The following is a 16383-nucleotide window of genomic DNA, read 5'->3' as shown; positions in this document are numbered from 1 at the left end:
TGAAGATAGAAAGGTTTAATACCATCCTGTGAAACATTCCAGAGAAAGAAATAACATCTCCACAAACACAATGCACCTTTAACTATAACTGGTGCACAGAGTATTGTTATGTCATCTGAAAGCCAGTAATTGTCCCATCCCTTGACCTCAGTATATAATTATAATTATAAACATTATAAACAATGCTATGGATCCAAACACACAAAAAAATTCTGAACATTCGTCAGATTTGCGCTCTGGGCTTCAAGCCGAGGAGCAGAAACTGAAGGAGGAAGGAGCAGGAGCGGCGTGACCTAGAGGAGACTGTCAAACTGAACACTCGGCCATGATCTCCATGATCCACAGCCTGAGCAGAGACAAAATGAAGAATGACTCCAATGCGTCGCTATGACAACATTGTTTTTAACAAACGTACAGTCATGAAATTTTACATTTTTAGCTTAATAATAAAATGTGTAATCATACAAACACCCACACAAACAAACCATTGTGTTTATTTCCCCACTACATTTTCACTGAAGATGTCCATTTAAATGTAATGCACAGAATTATTGTTTTGAGCAGAATCTCCCAGCGAACAGAACTGTGTCAGTGGGAATGTGTTTGATGAAGAAAATGAAAGGGTGATCTGCGTTGAAAGTGGCTCGTGGAGGAGGTATATATATTAATGCGCGTCCGCACAACATATGCACCACTGTAGCAGCAGCCGCCTCTGTTCCTGCTTCATTCACATCAACAACAGCTCTGTGGACGGCCTGGGACAGCATCAGGTCTTTGGCAGGTGACATTCCTACAGTGATCAATAAAAGAACGTCATGAATGCTCAAAACATGTTTTTTCATACAATAACACACATAAGTGTATTTGATCAAGAAACAATACATTATCTTTATGGCACTAAAAGTTATTTTGTTTCTTAAAACTACAACCCTCTATTTCAAGAAAACATCCGGGGGCCAGTATTTCAACACACTGAGTTCAGATAAAAATGATCAATATTTCCAAATCCCTGGATTCTGATCCGTGGAGCCGATTTCCATCCAGATATTTATACATTTTGCTGGACTGGATCAAAAGGATCCTGATCCTGATTGAGATTTCCAAATCCATCACTCCCATCAAGGGCTCAAAGACAGGACATTTTGCTGGACTGGATCAAAAGGATCCTGATCCTGATTGAGATTTCCAAATCCATCACTCCCATCAAGGGCTCAAAGACAGGAAACGGGAAGCATTTCACTGAAATAAGGAGGATCTTGGTGGATTTGTATTATTAATGGTAGAAATACCATGATTATTTTTAAGTCTAGTTGGTTAAAATCAGTTATTATGTTATGTTGTTTAACTAACTGCCACAGAGCTGTACAAGAAATGTGCAACACTAAATTAACTAGTTCATCCTGAGTCTGTTATAATATCAGAAAAATAAAGCACGCTTTAGGTTAGCAATGGGCCTCCTCCTCACCAGAGAAGTCACATTTGCAGTGGTCAAATGCGTCCTCCATGCCCATGGTCTTCAGGACCTCATTCAGCTCGTAGTTCTGCTCAATCCTGAATCGAGGAAGTCTCAGATCCACCTTATACAGGGTCATTTTGTCTCGGCGGGTCCACTCCACAAAGGACTCGTAGGTCAGCTGCTGCTCCAGCTGAACACAGATGTTTAGTCAGTGACTGAAAAGCATTTTTAGAGTTACTGCTACTAGAACTGTTGAACCAAAGCTAAAATTACAATAGAGATGGACAGTGTTCTTTGGGATCTAAAGACTCAGCGCTACTTTCTATACAAAGTGTTTGTACAGAAACTGGTAAAGCAGTATTTCAGTATTCTGCACAGATATCCTGGAACCGAAAACTAACAAAATTGATTCCAATAGATCGGTTTAAATTCATGCTAAAAGGTTTGGAATTTAGAGCTATAGTTTAGATTTTAGCTAATAAATTCTTGTAATTGTCTAAATGTATGCGTATGTACAGTTTGATCTCTGCTGTGTCTTGGCCAGAACTCTCTTGAAAAACAGAACTTTCCATGTTAAATAAAGGTACTTTTTTTTTTTCACAATAATTTAGGGCTTATATAATTGAAAGCATGATTATTATAGTGGTATAAAATATACTCTAGTACAGGGGTCTCCAACCTGTAGCTCAGGAGCTACCAGTAGCTCTCCACCCCCTTCCAAGTAGCTCGTTGAGGGATTTCTGAATTACATGTATTATGCTGAGTAAGTCTAATTTGAATAATTAAATGCCTATTCCCATTGTACATGTATCATTTTGATGCCTAACTTTGTGCACTAAGTGGATAATGATTATGTTTTATAGGCATCTAACTGTGCCTCATCTAAGGCTCGCCGTAGCCCTAAATGACTTGTGACCACTAAAACTAGTAGTTCTCTGTCATTTTCGTTTTGTAAAAGTAGCTCACTGGAGGAAAAAGGTTGGAGACCCCTGATCTAGTAAGATTTTTGTGACTGTTAAAAGTCTATGTAGACATTTTTTTTAAAATTTCGACTGATTTCACAGCCCTTGTCGACAAGATCAAATATATATATATATATATATATATATATATATATATATATATATATATATAAAAATACAAAATAGTGCAGTTTTAGGGATGTGTAAAACTTGCCTGGTAAATGCACAATGATACAGTATCTCTGCATTGTTTCTACTGTAGTGTTTTGGGTATTCTGGATCCCAGTCAAATGTAAAACGTATATTGTACCAAAGCTGCAAAATTACCTGATGATAAACGTAAAAAAGAAATAAACAATTTTTCAGAAGATTTTATACCTTGCACAGTACAGATGCACAGCAGAAAATCTGAGCCTCGTTATCATGATGGAGAAATATTTTATTTTTGTACAACCCTAGTAGTAGCAGTGGCAGGAGTAAACGTGGTAGTTGTACTTACCTTCTCCAGACCTGTAGTACTGTCCTTTATGTCATTAGGTAAAAAGATGAGCATGCTTAGCTCACATGTATAAAACATCTCTATCACCTGTAAAAGAGCATAGTTTGATAGTTACAGTCTCATTGTTTAGGACTTGTTATATTGTGTGGTTCATTTACTTGCCTGGCAGCTGATTTCCTCAACTTTCCTTAACATGAACATCCCTGACTGGTGCATCATCTTCACTGTCTGAGTTTGACGCTGTAAATGAGAAAAATACAAAAGGAATATTGAAGGTTCGATATTAAGACAATTCCACAACATTGTAACATTTTTGACATGTGTTAACTAACTAACGAAGTTGAAATGACTAGAATAATCACATATATATCATTGGCAAGCTATCCAAGTCCCAGACCTTCTGTTTATAGTCTAGACTGACCGTAAAATCAATAAAAAAAAATCGTTCTAAAATGTAAATTTAACATAAGCATTACAGAACACTGATCAGAGGACTAAACCAGGACCACATCAGGACTAAATATTGAAATTGAATGAGATTATTATATAAGTAAAATAGGAGGTTGATATGATTAACTGAGATTCAGGAGCAGGACCACGCCTCAGCCGCCCTCTTCTCTCACCAGCGAACCACAACTCACCTCGACAACGCCTCTAATTTTCCAGAAGCCTATATGTAGCAGCCTTTCCCATCATCCCAGTTTGTCTCGGCTAACTCGACAAAGCACGAGAGGTCAAATTTGAGCTTTTGAAAACATCAAAAGTTCTGAAAATGCACTTGACTTGATGCACTTCTATGTTAGGTGGACATGTTATAGAAAGGTTACATTTCGCTTTTAATGATAAAGCAAACAATATGTAACAGTGTAATTTAATACATGTTTAATCTAATATTTTCTTACTTTTTAGATCTTAAGTTTTCAGGGTTAGGCATTCGTAAGTGATTTCACTTCAGCCTAAACCCCTTCTGTCATAGTTTTATGTGAAATGTTTCTAACAGTCTATTAAGTACAAGATTAAGTACATGTCTTAAAAAAAAAAATAAAAAAAAATACAACTACTACTACCTTGTTAAGTCTAAATTTCGCATCCCGTGTCTTCTCTTTTTCAAACTGCTTTCTCCAGTCGGCTTTCAAATAGATGGCATTCACCAGCACTAACTTTGCTGCACTGTCCACGGCACCTTTACCCAGCAGATCCTTAATTTTACCTGGGAAAAAAACGTAGTAGTGGTAGTGGTAGTGGTAGTGTGGTAGTGTAGTAGTAGTAGTAGTAGTAGTGGTAGTAGTAGTAGTGGTAGTGGTAGTGGTAGTGGTAGTAGTAGTGGTAGTAGTAGTGGTAGTAGTAGTGGTAGTAGTAGTGGTAGTAGTAGTAGTAGTAGTAGTAGTAGTAGTAGTAGTAGTAGTAGTAGTAGTAGTAGTAGTAGTAGTAGTAGTAGTAGTAGTAGTAGTAGTAGTAGTAGTAGTAGTAGTAGTAGTAGTAGTAGTAGTAGTGGTAGTAGTAGTAGTAGTAGTAGTAGTAGTAGTAGTAGTAGTAGTAGTAGTAGTAGTAGTAGTAGTAGTGGTAGTAGTAGTAGTAGTGGTAGTGGTAGTGTAGTAGTAGTAGTAGTAGTAGTAGTACCAGCAGTAGCATTAGATGCTGTAATAACTGGTAATAAAAAAATATATATATGTAAAAAAAAAAGAGTAAGAATTACCCTGTGTCTGCTCCTCCACCCAGCAGTTCATTTGGATTCGTGCTTCTTCTGCTTTTTTGACGAAGTCCACAGTCTCTAGCTCTGCATTATAGAATTCTCTGGTCCCTTCAAGAAACTTCTAAAATGACAAATAAAATAAAATGCTTTCTCAAATGTCCGGCACATTGCAGTAGTTTGTAACTGCCAAATTCAGCTATAAGAAATTCTATAATGTCAATATGATTGCCATTTGACTGATGTTAAACTCTGATTAATATTTACCACAGATATTATCTCGCCAAACTAAGTATAAGTAAAAAATAAACACCCATAATAACCGTTCACCTACTAACCCAGAGGTTGAGGGTTAAATCCCACTACCAGCACTTCATTGCTCTTGGGCAAGACACTTCCAACTTCTGTGAATGGTTGATAGAGATAAACTCACTGACTAAATTTGACTTCATAATGGCAGTACTGAACGGTAACCTCATATCATGGGATTTTAACCAACTAAGAAGTGCAGCATGTGCAGTTCAAAGGACACAAACAAGGGACTGTCGGATTGTGTGAAATTAACTGTTTGTTTTTCCCATATCCATGGAAACTAGCTAAGAAGCTGACTATGGACATTTGAGATGCTACAGGCTTTTCCCACCATATGTGGCTGCAAATGAGACGGAACACCTTCCAGAGGAAATACTCTCAGGCCTTCCAGAGCAAATACTTTGGGGAATGAACACAACAGACTGTTGGGATTGTGTGAAATTAACACTGTTTTTCCTGTATCAATGGAGATTGTACAAGAGGCTAGTTAAGGAGGTAGCTATGGGCATTTGAGATGCTCCAGGCTTTTTACACCATATGAGGCAGCAAATGTGGCAGAAGACTTTCCACTGGAAATACTTTGGTGTTTCGATCGGTGGTGATGGGCCATTCCCTCGGAGTGGAGTAAAAGTGAGGCCTTTCCTGTTGTGTTCATCCTGAACACTGCTGTGACAACTGCAGGAGCTAGTGTTCAGTGAAGACAATATAGACATACCTCTATAAACTCGTAGGACTGTTCTCCGTACAGTCTGTTGGCAATACTGACAGCATATGATGGATCTGTTTTGTTTAATTTTTTCAACAGGGCAGCAAAACTGGAATGGACATCTTTACAATCTTTAGTTTTCAAGCACTGTGGGTGGACAGGAAACAGACAAATTAATGATAAGGACAGTGAAAAGCTTAAATACAATTTTCTGAATGGATGGAAATATGAATTGGAATCAAAGCAAGTAATAAATAACAGATAGTAATTTAACTGAAACCACTGTAACGCTATTATGAACTTCTAAAATACATTTTCCAGTGCAGGTGAATTACTGTCTCCTTCATACACTACAACATTTTCAACACAAGAAATAAACATATTCATAGCATTTCTTAAAAAGGCCATTCATATTGGCAAAACCAATTATGTTTTTTTCACATTGATGTGATTCTTCAACAGACATACAAACTTCAGCCTATTTTAGCACCAATATGGACAGTTTAGTTTGTGAAAAATGTGCAAAATGTGAGCGATCTATGCATTTGTGGAGAAGGAAGATGTCTGTGCTGTTGTGACGTTTCGACCAATCACATTTGAATAGTCGCCATGACGTTCCGCATTTTACAATCACTTTCAGCGAGAGCCGTCCCAGATTTATCATGTGCAGAACTCAAGTCAGGGTGCTACACATATACACAGTTTAGCGTGAGCCAGGTTATGAAGTCCTACCTCTCTCATCTGATCTGCTGTCCTGCCTTTGGCCCCAAGTAGCACCATGGAGAGTGCTGCAGAGACGCTGAGTGGAGAGAAGGAAACATTGGAGCTTTTGTTTTGGTTTTCCAAAGATCTGAACAGATCCAGAGTAAAAGTGATGTTGGCTTTGGACAGGTTCTCTTCTGCAGAGGAAATGAAAGAAACAATAAGTTATGTAACTTAATAATAACAAAACTGTTAAATGTTCCTTTTAAGACCACATTTAGCATCACTTGTCTGGCAAATCCAAAAGATGGTTGAATCATAACAGGTTAAGAAGTCCCTATTTCGTTTTCTGTGAGGTTGGAAAGTTTGTCCCTTAGCAATTCCTTTAGAGCATATGGAAGGATTAGGATATGACACAATTCTCCTCCGCTGCTCCTCCTCCCGTGAACAAGAAAATGACCTAACTGTAACAGTATAAATGGATGTAGGCAACCATCTGTTTTATTTTAATCTGATGTAGGGCAAAGGCCCAATCAGGAGGACAAAACATTAAATGATGCACAAAATCTTTTATTTTCAAAGGATAGCCAACAAAATATAGGCCACATAGATTTGAAGGTAAACGCAAAGAAGCACAAACGTTCAAAGTAGTAATGTCAACATAAGGCGTTTGTCACTCACTGTACATTTACTCAATGGGAAGCTATTTTATTTCAAACAAGGTTCAAGTATGATTAAAACTGTCTGAAAATGTCTGAAAACTACTCTAAGAAGTCAAATATTGAAGTTACTGAGTAGACAAGAGTACACACCCACCTTCTGTTGTTGAAGGGCTGTCTACTGCTGCGCATTGTCCAGAGGAAGTTTTGTCCTCTCCCTCGCAGCTCTTCGCTTGTCCCATTATTTAGGAGTTTGCAATGTGCGCAGATGTTGGCTTCATAACCTTTAATATTTTAGAAAGAGTGGTGGGAGTTTCCGCTGTCACGACATTGCGTAGTTTTACTGGAAGTCATCCGCAGTACATTCGAGTCTGTGTGGGAGATGAGCTTTTACATAATCACACCAAACTTTACATTTGTGACTAAGGATACGTGACTTTACAAAGGCTGAATAGCTGAAACTGTGTCGAAGACAGGTCGCGTCTTTCTGTTACAAATCCAAATTCAGGAAATGTGCTTTATCATACCGAAGAGGGGAAGCAGCGCCCCCGTGTCGTGGCCACATGCACGGGGCCAACTTCTTATCTCACCAAGCCCATCCTACCGGGAGGGGGTGTTCAACTGAATTGAATCACTGAATTTCACAATTGCCAGGAATGATCGGCTTCTGAACCACTTCGGAGAAGTGTCATTAGAGCTCTGCTAAGTATTGTTCCCATTCTCCCAGCTCTCACGTCCTCCGTCTCCACGCCTCCATTTGGCACTGTCACCGAGGATGCACCTGTGGATCCATCATGGCTACCTGTGAGCGTGGAATTGTCCACAATGCACTGAAACTTTCATTTTTATTTTTTTTTTTATAAAACTTTATTTAAGCAGTAAAATGCATTCTAATAAAATAAAAATCATTGCACAAAAATAAGTAAATATTTTACTGATTTTGACATCTGTGTCAATACAATAATACATATATTTTTTAAAAATCATAATATTTTCCCCAGCAAATAACCAAGCCTAGCTTCTACAGCACGTGGATCTGATCTACATCCGTCACACCAATACCGGAAGTTTAACACGCGTTGCCTGTTACCATGGTTACGCTCCCAAATACAAAGGAGCACTTTTGGATGAATAAACGCTTTTGAGAATATACATAGCTATAATTGTCGAGATGAGTGTGTCAAACACTCGCACAATCCTCCATAAAGATAATGCAACCAAATTTGTGAGCCGGGAGCGCACGTATGACTATCTGTACGGTAAGGCGCGTTAACCTAGCTTTAGCCACTTTGATGCTGTGTGTCACAGACCCATAGATCCATGGACAGACCCTGGTCAGATCATATCTTTTCATACAGACCCAGTTTACACCGTCTCATCAGAGGTGGATCATATCAGGACCAGCTTGAAGGCTTACACATCCAAGGACAGAGTGGTACGTTCTTTTTACTTGTTGGTTTGTTTTTTAAACTATAGTTTGTAGGTTAAAGCAATGTATAGACACATTTTATATTCATCTTATCAACTGGCCATCTAAATTAAGGCAAAACAAAATTAAATTAAGGCAAATGATATCTGATAATGACCAGTTTACATTGTAATAAGCTTATTTGTGTACATTTTTACACAGTTGAAAATCCCAGAGTATGGATCTATGTTCAGCCATCTTCCTCACTATCCAAGATTCAAACTTCAGCTGGACCCTTCAGACCCTGTACCAGCCACTATAGACCGCCGATGGAGAGGTCACGCAGAGCAATACAAAGAGGCACTGCATCAACTGGCTGGGTAACTCTCTGGTGTTGTTCTTGTTTGATTTCTTTTAGACTGCCATTGTAATAATTAATATGACTTCTATTGCAGTGTTAGAAGTGCCTCATCATGGCTGCAGAAAGAGGAAGGTCATGTGACTGGATCTGATCGCTGGAAGTATTTCTCACGGTAGGCCTTTTTGCTCTGTATCACATGTTACTTGAACATGAAATCTAACTTTTGTACTTGTTTTTATCCAGCCCTTTGATTCCATTTGGACAGCAGCTGCCCCCAGATGTTATCTTTGCGTTGCCAAAGTATGTTTTGTTGTTATGTGGATATTTTAATGTCTTGTTTTATCTATGTTTAACCATTCCTATACTTGTTCACAGAGAAGAGTTTGTGTCCAGTCTGGACCAAAAGCCTATACAGCAGCCCACTCATTTTACTGTGGCAGTCCAGACTGACTACAGAGAGAGTGAAACACAGACAGATCCTTACAGTCCAGAATATATTATCGAACCTGGCACAACGCCTTCTGAACTCCTGACTCTGGCATCTCTGACTTGGGGTATGAAATAACACGTTATTGAAAGTTGAAGACTGAATTTAGTGTCAAGATATGAAAAGTACAATTACTGTATAACATTATAACACATACACATGCAAAAAACAGTTTATCCCACCTTAGATAGTGATTCCTCAGTTATACATTATATTGTCCTCAAAGACTATATAATTCTTTCTTTTCTATGATGTGCTAAAGTCTCTTGATATGTGACTCCCTCAGGTCATGGACTGCCTGCAGGTTTGGCAGAGGTAGAAATGATAGAGCGTGCTCGAGCCAAAAGAGCATGGGAGGCCACTCTCCCTCCACTGGATGACCTCAGTCAGCTGGACAAAAGGAGACGCATGATGGAGGAGATGGAGGCTAGGGAGTGGGCTTTCAGAGAGGGGCAAATCCAGAAGTGGGTATCACTGCTTTCAAAGAGTCATTTTGGCCATGTGCAAATGGACTAAAGGGACTCACCAAAACATAACAGATGCACTTAAATACAACCTCATTGCAGTGTGGTTTATCTGAACACTAGGAGGGAGCATACAGTAAAACAATACAACTTGTTTTTGACTGACTTGCTAGTTGCTAATGATATCATTTTTGCCATTTATGAAAACAAACTTCCTATTTATTTATTCTTTTATTCATTCATTTATTTATTTATTCATTTATCTGTCTCGTGTTTGTGTTTTGCACCGGATGGTGTTCAGGCTAAAAGAGGCCCGTCTAGAGGTGCTGACAGACCTCCTGAAAAAAAGGGACGAGATTCAACAGAATTATACACATGACAGACTGAAGCAGATCAATCATAAGCTACAGAAAGAGAAGGAGACCAAAATTAATAAGATCAACAATGACTATTTCCGGGGTAAGAAAAACTTTTTTTTTTATGTGAGATGTTTAAAGGTGCACTGTAACCAACTGCTTGTCTCTATGGGGCTGTTTTTGTGTAATCCACTTCCAATAAAGCATTAAACTCATCTCCGTGAAGATGTGAAACTAAACTAAGGTACAGGTCAGATCTGTGAAGAGGCATCTCAGTGTATCATAAGAATGCCTTTTCATGGTATTTTTAAGCAATAAAACCACCTGTAATGTAATAAATGCAAAATATACACATTTAATACTGTACTGTGAAACACTGCAGGCAAATAATCACATCCCTGTGGAGACGAGCAGGTGGTGAATCTTCTCCCAGAAAAGTTAGACACGGCACCTTTAAGTATGCTTTATCTCTTGTTTCACAACAGCAATGAGAAAATTGGACGCCAGACACAGTATAGCAATGGACAAACTAACACATGCATTAAACTTCAAAGATTATTCTGATCTTTCCTCGCACATGCACCCTGCTGTAAGACGAAAGCATGACGCAGACAAAAACTACTACTTTGACACCGAAGGTCAGAATAAAACCATAATGATATATTTTTTCTAGTAATTATTATGTATATTACAATGTTAAGATCATGTTTAAAGGCTTCACAGAACTGGAAACTGGGCTCTCTGCTTCTTCATTGAAATCAACAGTGAAAAGTGCACAGCAACCCACTAGGAGTAAGATCAAAAACTCTAGTCAGAGAGCAATTCAGCTGTATGAGCAGTACATGGTAAATCACAAAAATATCCAAATTAAGCATATTTTGTGTGATGTATGCATACCAAATATTACATACCAAACACCATCTGTTTAGGCCCTACGGAGAAAAGACACGTCAGAAGAGCCATTGGAATGCCTTGTCAAGATTGAGAAGCCTTCTCCTCCGCCAGTCACTCCTGAAGTAGAACGACCACCAGAAGTAAGATCATGCCAAACAGATAGTGACATCGTTAAAGATCCTATATTACACAAAATTTTGTCTTGTGAGCTTTAAGCCATGTTATAAGGATGTTACCTCCTCAAAAACACACTGGACTTGTATTTTGTTTTAATCACACATTTCGGTAACTCTAATATTATTCTGTCTACATCTCCAAACCTCAAAATGCTCTGTTCCAAGTTGTGATGTTGTGAAATTGTAGTTTTCAAGTTAACAGCCAAATTTTACTTTAGTTCCAAATGATTCTAGTAAAGGTATCTGGAGCACTTCTTGTATTACCACACGACATCACAAGGTGGAACAAAGTGTTTTCTGTTTGAGAGAAGAACACAGCCTGAATGCACAGGATTTGGGTGTTAAACATGTGTCAATGAAACAAAACACAATTCCAGGTATGTTTCTTATGAGGAAATAGCTTTATAACATAGAAATGGCATAATATGGCCATTTAAAGACATACTAAATATATCTGTTAACTTCATTAAGGGGGAGGAAGAGAGAGAAATTGCTGTCATCAACTTGCAGAAGTTACTGAGAGGAAGAGCCATTCAATATGAGGTTTGGTCATGTTCGCATGTATTTATTTGGCTCTGCATGTTGATTATATTTTCTGCCTTTTTAATTATGGAATCTGTTTTGATGCAGCTAATTCAAGGTAAACAAAACCACCTGGACCTCATCAGAGAACTAAGAAGTGTCCATGCTCTTCAGAGTGAAGAACAGGCGCTACAGAAAGCAGAAAAAGACCGAATATTGAACCTCAAACGGGAGAGAGATCAACAGATCCGCAGGGTAAAACTACATCTGACCAGTGTTGGGAAGCAACTGAGCACATGTACCGAAAATACATATTCTGAATACTTTATTTAAGTACATTTACACAATAATACTTTTTACTTTTACTTCAGATACTTTTTACTTTTACTACATTTGAGAGCAGGTATCTGTACTTTCTACTCTACTACATTTGGACTAAAAAGTAAAAAGTCCTTTTCTTTATGGTTTGAGACCTGCTGAAATGGCTGAGACTTATTTTTTAGCACATTTAATTTGAGTAAACATCCTAACTTTGAACAAACCAAAAACACAGAAACACAAAAACAGTGAGAAAAATTAAGAAGTGAATTGAATCACTTAAAATCAGCTGAATTATTTATCAAAATCACTTCATCCGATGCTTTAACTGTTCAAAAAATCTCTTGTGTTTATCTCTTTTTACTGGAGTAATCTTTTTCCCCGGTATATGTACTTTTACTTAAGTAACAAAATTGAGTACTTCATCTGCCATGGGTTACTTTCCTAAATTAAAGAACATGACAGTAGTTCATCATGTACTCATATTAGTGAGAAAAAAGAAAACACAGCTCCTGGGTTGGGTTTAAAAGTATTCAGAGTATTCAAAACACAATATACATTACAAAATATACTTTAATTTCGGTATTCAGTATTTTGTAACTAAGTACATTTTCAAAGTATTCTTCCCATCACTTCCCATCTCACATTAAAGTAAACTCCAAGTGAAATACAAAACTTCTCACGCATTTCCTTAGACTGAGCACGTGGAGGCACTGCAGGCCAGAGGTGTGGACACAGAGCTTGAATACATGTTTGACACTTTATCCAAAGAGCTGATCAGACTGCAGGAGGAACGAAGGATCCATGCCTTCACTCTCCTCGCTGAGAGAGACCGCCGTGTGCGAGAGGCGGAGGAGAGTGGGAGGAGACAGGTTGAAGAACGCAGAAGAAAAGAAGATGACGACATTTTCAGACAAGTCAGTGTCAATTATAAAATACATTTTCTACTTGTAGAACAGAAAAAAATTATAACAAAATTCCCAACTGGAATAAAAGAAAAGTCTCCACGATAAACACTGACCCCCAAAAATGACTGCTTCATCTAACATGTATTGAACAATAAGTAGGTATAGTAATTATCACGATAGACCAACACACAACTGTGACCAAATCTGGATTAGAATAGGTTCAAACCAAGTCTACATCAGGACTAAACTAGGATTGAAGTGTGAGCATAGCCTGCAAACTGTGTTGCAGGTGGTGCAGATAAACCAGGAGAGTGTAGACTTGTACTTGGAGGACATCATTCTGGAGACCACAGAGACTGCAGCAGATGAGCAGGCGAGAAAGGAGATCCACCAACTGGCCAAAGAGGTCAATGATGTAGCGTGCGCCATGGAGGAAAGGTCAGTAATGAAGATAGCATATGATGTTTTGTTCTGTAAAACTCATCACTAAAACGCAGAATGTTCCTGTGTCTAAACAGCCGTCAGTCTGAAGCCATTGTCTATGAGTTGGTGTACAGCTTTCTCATCCCAGAGGTGGTTAAGACAAGTGTCAGGCAAAAAGGTAAGGGTTATATGCATAGACTGTAGTATAAGTACTGTAGAAGTGGACAAAGCGAGTGTGATGTCACCCATAGTGTTTGTCTCCACTCAAATGAAGTTCGGGATTGTAACGGTTACGGGGCGAATTTGGAGCCAGGCTCTATAATATGAACAGGAAACATAATCGTGAAACAAAAACACCAGGCTCATGTAGATCAGGTCAAAACGAACATTTTCAGACCAAAATGATGAGGCTCACAGCAGCAGTTACACAGTGAGGAGCCACAATATTCTAATGTAAGTCAATGGGAGCCAGGGTCAGAAGAAACCGGAAAAACTTCCTATTTGAAATGCAGCAGCTAGCGTGTTATAGAGTCTATGGTTATACGAGAAAATACAATATTCCCCATGTGCTTAAAGGTGAACTATGTAACTTAACTGTTACAGTGTCTGCCACCAGATTGTCATTGCTTTGCATTAACTTTATTTATCTCAATGAAAACAAGCAGGTGGCACAAGGCCAGAGTGACAGGTCAGATCTGTGGTGAGGCAAACCCGCTCACAGTCAGAATGCCTCTTTTCAAGGCATTCTTCAGCAATAAAAACATTAAATGACTGCTAGATAGACATGTTTAATGACATGTGGACATCTGGAACATTCTTTAAGCAATAATATCTTCATGGCGGCAATTAAGAGGCACACCTTACCATGAGAATTACGCAGTGCACTTTTAAATCTGATTTCTATTCTTTATAAAGCATTAGCCTCTCCAATATCTATTCAGCTCAAAGGAGCACTGCGCAACTTTTCTAGTGAAGGGTCCGTCACTTTCTTGTCTTCATGAAGCTGTTATTGCTTTGTCTAGAATGTTCCACAGTAGATATTAAACCTATATATCTCAAGGGAGACAACTATAGGCTACATTATAGGTCAGATCTGTGGAAAAGCAGCACTATTCACAGAGAGAATTATTGTATTTTTGAGCAATAAAAACACCTGTAATTAATACATGCTCGACAGATGTGTTTAATGTCATATCATGGAACATTCGAGGCAAAGCAATAACATCTCCATGGAGACAAGCAGGTGACAGACCCTCCACCAGAAAATTTGCGCAATGCACCTTTAAATATGTAAGGTGCAGATCAGGTCGCACAATTCAAACAGAACAGAGAACATCAGACACTGACCATGAATTGATGTCACCCGCCCAGCTCACACAGAACTAAGAAAGTAGCCCAAAGTAGCCTAATTTCAACCTATTTGCTTCAAGACTGAAATGTAATTGTGTTTTTATTTTCTTACTCAGTTCAACAGAAGCAGGAGAGACACTTGCAGGCGGCTCGGAGCATCATCCATGGCCCTTCACCTCCCTCTGCTCAAAGCCCCTCAAACTCTGTCACTCAGGATGAAGAGAGAGTGAAAGAGTCAGAGCAGCCTCATACACACACAAACAATTAAACCGTACATTAATGCAGTTATTCATGTGTTGTAAGCAATACCAGCGTGATTTTTAAATAAGTTTATGTTTATGTTGTATTTCATACTTTTCTTTTCTTTTTTGTGTGTGATACAGTATCTTGAATTATAGTATATTTATGTGTTCACACTTGCAACAAATAAAATACAACAAACTTCTAAGAAAACAGTGTGTACTTTTTAAAGGTGCACTTGTAAACTGTTCTGGTAGAGGGTCCGTCACCTGCTGGACTCCCATGTTGTTTTTTTCCTACAGCTTTAAATTTATCTTTCTCCATGGAAACAAGCAGGCCACTTGCAGGTCAGATCTGTGGAGAAGTGGACCTGCTCACAGTAATAACACATATTTTTGCACAAGTTTTAACAAAATAAAAACACTTATAATTGAACAGATACAAGATATGTTTGTTTAATGCCATAATGTGAACACACCAGGCAAAGCAATAGCATCACCGTGGAGACAAGCAGATGGCGGACCCTCCACCACAAAAGGTACACAGTGCACCTTTAACTATAAAAAGTTAAAGGTGCACAAGATGTTTATAAGACTTTTTCTAGAAGAGACTTTTTTTTTGTCTTTTTGTCAAATTAATTATCCCTGGAAACTAGTGTTTAAATAGCTTAAAATCCACTTTAGAAGATTTATGGCACAATAATTTTGAGTCTGTGGAACGTTCAATGTGAGAAGGCTGCCAATAGTCACAAGATCTGTGGCCTATTTTCAATCTCACTCGGTCAGTTTTATTATACAGGTGAGATCTGATAATACCATAAAAATACCAACTTATAACACCATATTACAGGCATGTCCAAACTATGGCCCGTTGGCCAAATGCGGCCCTCTAACAAATTTTTCTTGGCCCTCAGACTTCCAGGCGAATTGGCCCAAATTACTTTGCATCAATGAAAAATTTACTTTTTGCTGCAAGTTTTTAAAAAATCTACCTTGATAAAGCTAATATTTAATATTTAGTGTGTGGTTTTAAGGATCTTAGCATAAATAAAGACTGATGGCTTATTCTAATGTGTTTAAACATGCACATATTTCAATTATTCACTGTACTGAGCACCAGTCTACGGCCCTGGACCAGCCCTGTGCTTCGTCTGTGTTTAGAGATGTGGCCCTTGACGAAAAAAGTTTGGACACCCCTGCCATATTAAATTCTAGCCACAGCAAATATTTGACTTAAAGGGCCCATATTAGGCAATTTTCTGATCTATATTATGATAATGTTGTTTCCTCATCACAGACATACCTGGAGTTGTGTTTTGTTTCATTCACACATATTTCATACACACACTCTGCATATTTAGGCTGAGTCTTACAAACAGAAAATACTTGTGACGTTACGTGGTAATACAGGAAGAGCTCCACTGTGTTTTTAAACTCCATACACCGTCACTAGAATCATTTGGATAATTTTAGCCCTGGAATTGCCTATTT

At 38.3% G+C, this 16383-nt stretch overlaps 2 protein-coding genes across 3 annotated transcripts; one reads left to right on the top strand and one right to left on the bottom strand.

Annotated features, from left to right (window-relative positions):
• Nucleotides 1–478: 478 nt before the first annotated feature.
• On the bottom strand, nucleotides 479–7538 carry LOC129408066 (leukocyte elastase inhibitor-like). Its single transcript, XM_055150748.1, has 9 exons — nucleotides 7144–7538; nucleotides 6358–6524; nucleotides 5635–5772; nucleotides 4614–4731; nucleotides 3985–4127; nucleotides 3080–3157; nucleotides 2918–3004; nucleotides 1466–1646; nucleotides 479–790 (listed from the first exon to the last, which is right to left on the bottom strand). The coding sequence occupies exons 1-9, from the start codon at nucleotides 7226–7228 to the stop codon at nucleotides 549–551; spliced, it is 1239 nt and encodes a 412-aa protein (XP_055006723.1). The 5' UTR covers nucleotides 7229–7538; the 3' UTR covers nucleotides 479–548.
• Nucleotides 7539–7855: 317 nt separating this feature from the next.
• Nucleotides 7856–15098, top strand: cfap91 (cilia and flagella associated protein 91). 2 transcript variants are annotated; one of them, XM_055150746.1, is made up of 17 exons: nucleotides 7856–8245; nucleotides 8345–8421; nucleotides 8617–8774; nucleotides 8850–8927; nucleotides 8999–9055; nucleotides 9131–9309; nucleotides 9529–9706; nucleotides 10008–10165; nucleotides 10548–10700; nucleotides 10777–10907; nucleotides 10992–11096; nucleotides 11604–11675; nucleotides 11763–11909; nucleotides 12668–12889; nucleotides 13179–13318; nucleotides 13399–13481; nucleotides 14770–15098. In XM_055150746.1, the coding sequence occupies exons 1-17, from the start codon at nucleotides 8158–8160 to the stop codon at nucleotides 14919–14921; spliced, it is 2178 nt and encodes a 725-aa protein (XP_055006721.1). In that variant the 5' UTR covers nucleotides 7856–8157; the 3' UTR covers nucleotides 14922–15098. The 2 variants fall into 2 exon arrangements, with proteins under 2 accessions (XP_055006721.1, XP_020792357.2); XM_020936698.2 differs by having other exon boundaries at nucleotides 7858–8245; nucleotides 13170–13318; nucleotides 14770–15096.
• The last annotated feature ends 1285 nt before the right edge of the window (nucleotides 15099–16383 follow it).

This window comes from Boleophthalmus pectinirostris, unplaced genomic scaffold (assembly GCF_026225935.1).
Source record: "Boleophthalmus pectinirostris isolate CB_2022bp ecotype Guang Dong unplaced genomic scaffold, ASM2622593v1 HiC_scaffold_15, whole genome shotgun sequence".
Lineage (NCBI taxonomy): Eukaryota > Metazoa > Chordata > Actinopteri > Gobiiformes > Gobiidae > Boleophthalmus > Boleophthalmus pectinirostris.
This window is presented reverse-complemented; position numbering and strand designations above follow the sequence as displayed.

Coding starts and splice junctions, on each gene's coding strand:
- LOC129408066 (XM_055150748.1), bottom strand. CDS start 7,228: ATGGGACAAGCGAAGAGCTGCGAGGGAGAGGACAAAACTTCCTCTGGA. Junction 4,732..5,634: donor AGTCCTACGAGTTTATAGAG/GTATGTCTATAT, acceptor TTGTCATTTTAG/AAGTTTCTTGAAGGGACCAG. Junction 4,128..4,613: donor GGTGGAGGAGCAGACACAGG/GTAATTCTTACT, acceptor TTTTTTTCCCAG/GTAAAATTAAGGATCTGCTG.
- cfap91 (XM_020936698.2), top strand. CDS start 8,158: ATGAGTGTGTCAAACACTCGCACAATCCTCCATAAAGATAATGCAACC. Junction 8,246..8,344: donor CACGTATGACTATCTGTACG/GTAAGGCGCGTT, acceptor CTTTTCATACAG/ACCCAGTTTACACCGTCTCA. Junction 12,890..13,169: donor ATGACGACATTTTCAGACAA/GTCAGTGTCAAT, acceptor ACTGTGTTGCAG/GTGGTGCAGATAAACCAGGA.